General features: G+C 57.6%; 2 protein-coding genes across 2 annotated transcripts in view; one reads left to right on the top strand and one right to left on the bottom strand.

Moving 5' to 3' along the window:
* Window positions 1–370: 370 nt before the first annotated feature.
* Window positions 371–2514, bottom strand: GP9 (glycoprotein IX platelet). The gene is made up of 3 exons (XM_020283289.2): window positions 2114–2514; window positions 1065–1158; window positions 371–970 (listed from the first exon to the last, which is right to left on the bottom strand). Exon 3 carries the CDS (start codon window positions 955–957, stop codon window positions 421–423), a length of 537 nt encoding a protein of 178 aa, XP_020138878.2. The 5' UTR covers window positions 958–970; window positions 1065–1158; window positions 2114–2514; the 3' UTR covers window positions 371–420.
* Window positions 2515–8179: 5665 nt separating this feature from the next.
* The window catches only part of CFAP92 (cilia and flagella associated protein 92 (putative)), a 34134-nt gene continuing 33416 nt past the window's right edge, over window positions 8180–8897 (top strand). The window contains exon 1 of the mRNA XM_075995923.1: window positions 8180–8356. The gene's annotated coding sequence lies outside the window, so the exon portion shown is untranslated. The remainder of the gene's footprint in view (window positions 8357–8897) is intronic.

Genomic DNA, 8897 nt, shown 5'->3' with positions numbered 1-8897 from the left:
CCGGAGTCCTGTCCGGCCTCAAGTGGATCGGCCGGTCCCCGGCCTTGTGAAGTCATCCCGGCACTCTGGGAGGCCGAGGCGGGAGGATCGCTCGAGGCCAGGAGTTCGAGGCCAGCCTGGACAGCATAGCAAGACCCCGTCTCTACTAAAAATAGAAAGAAATTAATTGGCCGACTAATATATATAGAAAAAACGAGCCGGGCGTGGAGGCGCGCACGCCTGTAGTCCCAGCCACTCGGGAGGGAGGCCGAGGCAGGAGGCTCGCTGGAGGCCAGGAGTCGGAGGCTGCTGTGAGCGAGCCTCTAGCCCGGGCGAACGAAGCTGAAAAAAAAAACAAAAAAACTCTGCGTTTCAGTGAAATACGTGAGCCGTTTATTTGGAGGTTTCCGTGGGGGTTGAGGCTGGGCGGGATTTGGAGGCTCAGAGGCCCAGGGCCTCCGCGGAGGCCCGGAGCACTCCAGCCAGCAGTGCCAGGGCCACGGTCGCCACGGCCACCAGCGCCACGTCCCGCCAGATCCCCGCGGAGTCCCACGAGGTCCCCAGCCTCCACCCGCAGCCTCCCATCTGGGAGCCTGTGAGCTGGCCCAGCGGGTGGAGGCTGGCGGCCTCCGGGGTGGCGCAGCGGACCTGCGCCAGTGCCTCGGGGTCCCTGTCCTCCAGCCAGAGGCGCAGGTAGGCGAGGCTGCAGTCACAGTGCCAGGGGTTTCCGGCGAGGTCCAGCCTCCGCAGCCCGGTCAGGAGGTCGAAGGCCCCGGGAGGCACAGAGCGGAGGCTGTTGTTGGCCAGGAGCAGGTGTCGCGTGTGGGCGGGAAGGGCGGGCAGGGCCGCCAGCCCCTGTCCCCTGCAGTCCACCAGCAACCCCATCGTCTGGAGGCCCCGGCACCTGCACTGCGCGGGGCAGTCTCCGGCGGCCTCCACGGAGGCCCAGAGCAGAAACAGAGCCTTGAAGGCCGACATCAGGGCGGGCTGGCTGCAGAGACACAGAGAGAGACACAGAGAGACACAGAGGCCGTGATGCGAGGCCACACCGCGTGTCCCCGTGTCCACGAATCACGCCCACTCACCTCCTTCCTCAAGCCGGCCTCAGTTTCCCGCTCGGCAAAACAGCCTCCAATTGGAGGCCCGTGGAGGGAGAGGCCAGCACAGGCCTGAACTTGGCTGGAAAAAAGCAAAAGAAAGAGGACATTGAGGGACAAAGCGGGTTATTTTTTTTTTGAGGGGGGGAGAGGGCGAGACTCTGTCGTCGGCCTCACTCACAGCGGCCTCCAGCGAGCCTCCTGCCTCAGCCTCCCTCCCGAGTAGTAGCTGGGACGACAGGCATGCGCCTCCACGCCCGGCTCGTTTTTTTTTTTTTTTTTTTTTCAATTAATTTCTTGCTATTTTTTTTTTTAGTAGAGACGGGGTCTCGCTCTTGTGCTCAGGCTGGCCTCGACTTGCCGGCCTCCAACGAGCGATCCTCCCGCCTCGGCCTCCCTCCCGGGTAGCTGGGACTCCAGGCATGCGCCACCACCATTCCCAGCTCATTTTTTCTATATATTTTTAGTTATTCACCTCATATCTGTTTTTGGTAGAGACGGGGTCTCGCTCTTGCTCAGGCTGGCCTCCAACTCCTGGCCTCCAGCGATCCTCCCGCCTCGGCCTCCAAGAGTGCTGGGACGACAGGCATGAGCCTCCGCGCCCGGCTAATATTTTTCCTTATATATTTTTAGTTGGCCAATTCATTTCTTTCTATTTTTTTTTTTTTTTTTTTTAGTAGAGACGGGGCCTTACTTTTGTTCAAGGCTGGCCTCCAACTTCTGATCTCCAGGGAGCCTCCCGCCTCGGCCTCCCTCCCGAGTAGCTGGGACTACAGGCATGCGCCACCACGCCTGGCTTGTTTTTTCTCTATATATTTTTAGTTGTCCAATTAATTTCTATTTTAGTAGAGATGGGATCTCGCTCTTGCTCAGGCTGGCCTCGACCTCCTGTCCTCCAGCGATCCTCCCGCCTCGGCCTCCCAGAGTGCCAGGATGACAGGCGTGAGCCTCAGCCATGTTTTTCAGGACACAGAGGCCGTGGCCTCCTTTTTTCTACCTGGCAGGGCCACCCGGGGTGTCAAGAAAGGGTCACTCACCTGGGAGGCTGTCGCGGTGGAGGCCCCGCTCTGTGGCCTGCCCTGTAGTCCTCGTTGTAGCAAATGCTGGGGCCTCCACGGAGGCCGCCCCCGCCCAAGTGGCAGGAAGGAAGGGACAGAAATAGCCGGGCTTATCCTGCAGTGGCGGCTGCGAGGCTATCTCCGGAGGCCAGAGGGCCTCCAAGTCCCCGGGCCTTTGTCACCAAACCGCAGGGACAAGCCCAGTGCATGAAACAGGGGTCCCCCTGCACCCCCAGCGCCCAGAGAGCCTCAGTTTACCCACTGCAGACAGCTGAGGTGTCGAGGTCCCAGCCACTCGGGAGGGAGGCCCAGGCAGGAGGCTCGCTGGAGGCCAGGAGTCGGAGGCCGCTGTGAGCGAGGCTGGGCGACAGAGCGAGACTCTGTCTCAAAAAAAAAAAAATAATAATAAAAGTGTTGGCATAAAATCGACCACATAGGCACCGTTTCTTTACATTTTATTTTATTTTTTTCAAAATCATCTTAATTTTTATAAAATTTTTGCTCTTTTCTTTTTTCATTGACTCTCAGCACTACTCAATGATTTCTTTTTAAGTTTTTAAATTTTATTTTATTTTTTCAAAAATATCTTAATATTTATGAAATTTTTCCTGGTTTTTTTTTTTCCCATGGACTTCCAGCGCTACTCAATGATATTTTTTAAGTTTTTAAATGTAATTTATTTTTTCAAAAATAGTCTTAATATTCATAAAATTTTTCCTCCTTTCTTTTTTCACTCTCAGCACTACTCGACGATTCTCTCAAAAATCATCTTAATATTTATACAATTTTTCCTTTTTTCACTGACTCTCAGCGCTACGCAATGATATTTTTTAACTATTTAAGTTTTATTTCATTTTTTCAAAAATCATCTTAATATTTACAGGATTTTTCCTCTTTTCTTTTTTCATTGAGTCTCAGCACTATTTAATGATTTTTCTTAAGTCTTTAAATTTTATTTTATTTTTTTAAAAATTATTTTTATATTTATACAATTTTTCCTCTTTCGTTTTTTTCCCTGACTCTCAGCACTACTCAATGATTTCTTTTAAGCTTCTAAATTTTATTTCATTTTTTCAAAAATCATCTTAATATTTACAGAATTTTTCCTCTTTTCTTTTTTCCCTGACTCTCAGCACTACGCAATGATTTTTTTTTAAGTCTTTAAGTTTTATCTTATTTTTTCAAAAATCATCTTAATATTTGCAAAAATTTTTCCTCCTTTCTTTTTTTCACTGACTCCCAGCACCACTCAATTATTATTATTTTTTTTTTAAAAAATAAAATTAATTTTTCTTTTCTTTAATTTGTTTCTTTTATTTTTACCGGTGGCCTATTTTTCTAAAAACCTGGATACCCAATGATTTCTTTAACTAATTTTTTAAAATTTTTATGTCATTAAATTTAAGTACATTAATAATTATAAAATAAATTTATAAATTTCATAAAGTAATATTTTATAAATTTATAAAATAAATTTAATAAATAATAAATAACATAATAAATAATACAAATAATAATAAATAATAAACAATAATAAATAAATAATAAATAATAATAAATAAATAATAACTAATAAAAAATTTAAATAAATTTAAATTAAATCAATATTCAATTTAATTTAAATTTTATTTTTTATATTATTTCAATATTTGTCGCCAGGAGTCGCTTTCTCTGGATGGACACAGGTGCGCCCCAAGAGCCCACTGTCCCCCTCTTTCCAATCTAGGGGGGACCCCCAATCTGGGCTGGACACATGGCCGCCTACTGGAAAAGAACTACATTTCCCAGTCGCCTTTGCGTCCAGCCGCGCGCCACGTGGGCAAGAACAGACCAATGGGAAAGCGGAAGGCGCAGTGGGCGTGGCCTTCAGTGGACACGCCCCAAGTGGGCGGGGCGTTCGTTTTTCTCTGCTTTTCCCGCCTTTTTACTGGGTGCAGGGGGACCGGGGTGGCCTTGGGGCGCCCAGGGGACCCGCCCTGGGTTTGGGGACGTCGGAGCCAAAATCCCAGAGGCCCCTGAGGATTTGGGGACCAACAGGCCAGCTCTGGGCTTGTCTGTCCCCCAAGAGTGAGAGCTGTCACTCTTTGCCGGCCTCCACCGCCACCTGTCCTCCACCTCGAGCCTCCAGGACGGTCGCCCCTGTCCCTGACAACCTCCACGCCACCACGCTCGGAATTCCCGTTGCTTGAGGCCCGGCCTCAAATCCTGCCTGGCGACACTCTCTTTGTTTAAGTCCCCCCCCCCCCAAAAAAAAAAAAAAAAACACGCCACCTCTTCCAGGAAGCCCTCCCTGATGCGCTCTCCCAGCTGAGGGACGGAGGGGAGACGAGGCTGGCAGTTCCCAAGCGAGCCTCCCTCCTCGGCCTCCCTCTCCCGGGTAGCTGGGACTACGGGCACGCGCCACCACGCCCGGCTCGTTTTTTTTTTTATATATATTTTTAGTCGTCCAGCTCATTTCTTTGTATTTTTAGTAAAAACAGAAGTCTCGTTATTGCTCAGGCTGGCCTCCAACTCCTGGCCTCGATAACGATCCTCCCTCCTCAGCCTCCTTCCCAAGTAGCTGGGACTACAGGCATGCGCCACCACGCCTAGCTAATTTTTTTTTTCTATATATTTTTAGTTGGCAAATTCATTTCTATTTTTTTTTTTTTTAGTAGAGACGGGGTCTCGCTCTTGCTCAGGCTGGCCTCCAACTCCTGGCGTCGAGCGATCCTCCTGCCTCGGCCTCCCTCCCGAGTAGCTGGGACTACAGGCATGCGCCACCATGCCCGGCTCATTTTTTATATATATTTAGTCGGCCAATTAATATCTTTCTACTTTTTTTTAGTAGAGACGGGGTCTCCCTCTTGCTCAGGCCGGCCTCCAACTCCTGACCTCGAGTGATCCTCCTGCCTCAGCCTCCCTCCTGAGTAGCTGGGACTACAGGCACGCGCCACCACGCCCGGCTCATTTTTTCTGTATATTTTTAGTTGGCCAATTAATTTCTTTCTCCTTTTTTTTAGTAGAGACGGGGTCTCGCTCTTGCTCAGAAGCTGGCCTCCAACTCCTGACCTCGAGCGATCCTCCTGCCTCAGCCTCCCTCCCGAGTAGCTGGGACTCCAGGCACGCGCCACCACGCCCGGCTCATTTTTTTTCTATATATTTTTAGTTATCCAGCTCATTTCTTTCTATTTATAGTAGAGACGGGGTCTCGCTCTTGCTCAGAGGCCGGCCTCCAACTCCTGCCCTCGAGCGATCCTCCCTCCTCAGCCTCCTCCCAGAGTTGCAGGGATGACAGGCCTGAGCCTCCGCGCCGGGCCTCCCCCTGGGGTTTTCATCTCTCATACTTGTCCACGCTGAGTTTTAACCCGTGGCCACGTCGGGATGTGGAACAGGGGACCCCCCCTTACTGGGCAAGGTGCGTGTGTGTCCCCATCTGTCACTTGGGTCCCCTCAATCCTTCCTCTCTTCTACAGCTCGTTTAAGGCCACGGTGACCGTGCCTCCACGGCATCCTCTAGCCTCTCCTGGCCTCCAACCCCTTCTTGGGGGTGTGCAGAGTGTTCTAGTGAATGGGGTGTCCCCAATTTCCTGTGTCGCGGGCATCGTGGTGACAAGAAAGGGGGCCACCCTGGGCGGGAAGTCGAGGCTGGGACTCCCTCCCTGATTAAGAGCTGCCGGGCTGGGTTGGGTGGGGAGAGCAGGGCCAGCTCTGCTCCCAGTTTTGGCGGGGGGGGGGGGGAGAAAGACTGCATCAGGCACGGCTTGATCCAGCAACCTCGGGGTTTCCCTGCGGACTCGGGGGGAGGCTGTGATGGGGTTGAGGTCAGGGGGCTTCTCGTTTCTGCGGTGGAAGGTTCTGGGCTCTCTGGCTCGGTCTCGGGAGGAGCCAAGCCCTGCAGAGTCCTGGCGAGGCTGGTCGTGGAGGCCGGACTCTGCGGGGTGGAGAGTGAAGAGGAGGAGGCTGGCTGGGGAGGCCAGGAGCCCCGGAAGTGGGCCCAGGCTTGGTGCAAGGGCGCGCAGGGTGGCCCAAGGGAGGTCTGCAGAGGGGACAAGTGGAGGCCAGGGTCAGGGGAGGCCGGGGCGCCGTCCTCCACCCCCCGGGTGCTCCCTGCGCCCCTCCCTGGCCTCTCTGCCCGGCCTCCACTGTCCCACCGGGAACGTGCGACAGGGGTGACAGTCCCTGGGGACCCCCGAGCCGGGCCCAGGGACGCCCCGGGAGGCCGCAGAGTGGAGGCTGGTCGGTGGATCGGAGGCCGGAGCCAGCCTCGCTTGTCACCAGGAGCTGGCACCAGTGACATTCTGCAGCCCCCGGCGTTTCCAGGCAACCGGGGAGCCAGGACAAGCCTAGTCTCCAGGGAGACACCCTGGTGGCTGAAGCCACGCCCACTAGAGCCACGCCCCCGGGAAGCCACGCCCCCGGCATGCAGTCTGACTCTGCCCTGAGCAGCCACGCCCACTGGCAGCCACGCCCCCCGGGACTCACTCTCATCCAGCCCCGGGGCAGCCACGCCCACTAGAAAGCCACGCCCCAGGTCTGATTCTAACCACGCCCCCCGGGTCTGATTCTAACCACGCCCCCGGGTCTCAGTCTAACCCCGCCCCCCGGGCCTCAGTCTAACCCCGCCCCCTTGGGTCTCAGTCTAACCCCGCCCCCCCGGGACTCAGTCTAACCCCGCCCCCCCGGGTCTCAGTCTAACCCCGCCCCCCGGGTCTCAGTCTAACCCCGCCCCCCGGGTCTCAGTCTCACCACGCCCCCCGGGTCTCAGTCTAACCACACCCCCCGGATCTCAGTCTAACCCCGCCCCCCAGGTCTCAGTCTAACCCCGCCCCCTGGGACTCAGTCTAACCCCGTCCCCCGGGTCTCAGTCTAACCCCGCCCCCCGGGCGTCAGTCTAACCCCGCCCCCCGGGTCTCAGTCTAACCCCGCCCCCAGGGCCTCAGTCTAACCCCGCCCCCTGGGACTCAGTCTAACCCCGTCCCCCGGGTCTCAGTCTAACCCCGCCCCCCGGGCGTCAGTCTAACCCCGCCCCCCGGGTCTCAGTCTAACCCCGCCCCCCGGGCGTCAGTCTAACCCCGCCCCCCCAGGTCTCAGTCTAACCCCGCCCCCCCAGGTCTCAGTCTAACCCCGCCCCCCGGGTCTCAGTCTAACCCCGCCCCCTTGGGTCTCAGTCTAACCCCGCCCCCCCAGGGTCTCAGTCTCACCCCGCCCCCCCGGGTCTCAGTCTCACCCCGCCCCCCGGGTCTCAGTCTAACCCCGCCCCCCGGGCGTCAGTCTAACCCCGCCCCCCGGGTCTCAGTCTAACCCCGCCCCCCGGGCGTCAGTCTAACCCCGCCCCCCCAGGTCTCAGTCTAACCCCGCCCCCCCAGGTCTCAGTCTAACCCCGCCCCCCGGGTCTCAGTCTAACCCCGCCCCCTTGGGTCTCAGTCTAACCCCGCCCCCCGGGTCTCAGTCTAACCCCGCCCCCCTGGTCTCAGTCTAACCCCGCCCCCCCAGGGTCTCAGTCTCACCCCGCCCCCCCGGGTCTCAGTCTCACCCCGCCCCCCGGGTCTCAGTCTAACCCCGCCCCCCGGGCGTCAGTCTAACCCCGCCCCCCGGGTCTCAGTCTAACCCCGCCCCCCGGGTCTCAGTCTAACCCCGCCCCCTGGGTCTCAGTCTAACCCCGCCACCCGGGTCTCAGTCTAACCCCGCCCCCCGGGTCTCAGTCTAACCCCGCCCCCCGGGCGTCAGTCTAACCCCGCCCCCGGGTCTCAGTCTAACCCCAACCCCCGGGACTCAGTCTAACCCCGCCCCCCGGGCGTCAGTCTAACCCCGCCCCCCGGGTCTCAGTCTAACCCCGCCCCCCGGGTCTCAGTCTAACCCCGCCCCCCGGGTCTCAGTCTAACCCCGCCCCCCGGGACTCAGTCTAACCCCGCCCCCCGGGCGTCAGTCTAACCCCGCCCCCCGGGTCTCAGTCTAACCCCGCCCCCCTGGTCTCAGTCTAACCCCGCCCCCCGGGTCTCAGTCTAACCCCGCCCCCGGGCCACGGTCTCGCCCCGCCCCCGAACGCCGTCTCCTAGCAACCCCAAAGCGCGCCGCGCCGCGAGGCCCCGGGGCGTCGCCGCACTCGGGACTCTCCGCGTTCGTCCCGGGGTCTCCGCGCCGCGGCCCGGGTCCCGCCGCCGCCGCCTGCGCGTCCGCCCGCGGGTGCCGCCGTGAGGGCGCCGGGTCCCCGCGCCCGCCTCGGTCGCCGCCCTCCTCAGCGTGAGCCGCCCGGTCGCCTCAGCGGGGCGGGCGGGGGCGGGGACGGGCGGGGCGTGCGGCCCTCGCTGGGCGGTCGCTCGGGCTGTCCCCGGGCCTGGCGGGCCTCTGTCCCACCTCCCGCCCGGCAGCAAGCGCCGCCCGCCACGCCCCGCCGGGGCCCGGGAGCCGCGCTCGCCTCTGGCGGGTGTCAGTGCTGAAGGGCCGGCTGCGCATGCGCCAAAGGAGCCGCCGCGGGCGGGGGAGGTGGGCGGGGCCGGGGCTGTGGGCGTGGCAGTGGGCGGACCCTTGGGTGGGCGGGCCAGTGGGCGGGGCCAGATGTGGGCGGGGCCAGATGTGGGCGGGGCGTCCTCTCCTCTGTGTTTGTGTTTCCTTCCTGTCTTCTCTTCCCTTCCTTTCTTTCCTTCTTTTCTTCCTTGTTTCTTTTTCTTTCCTTCTTTCTTTTCTTTTTTCCTTCTTCCTTTTTTTCTTTCTTTTGTTACTTTCCTTTTCTTTTCTTCCTTTTTCTCTTTCCTTCTTTCTTTTCTTCCTTTTTCTCTTTCCT

This window comes from Microcebus murinus, chromosome 20 (genome assembly GCF_040939455.1).
Source record: "Microcebus murinus isolate Inina chromosome 20, M.murinus_Inina_mat1.0, whole genome shotgun sequence".
Classification (NCBI taxonomy): Eukaryota; Metazoa; Chordata; class Mammalia; order Primates; family Cheirogaleidae; genus Microcebus; species Microcebus murinus.
The sequence above is the reverse complement of the archived record's forward strand: the minus strand, read 5'-3'. Positions and strand labels throughout refer to the sequence as shown.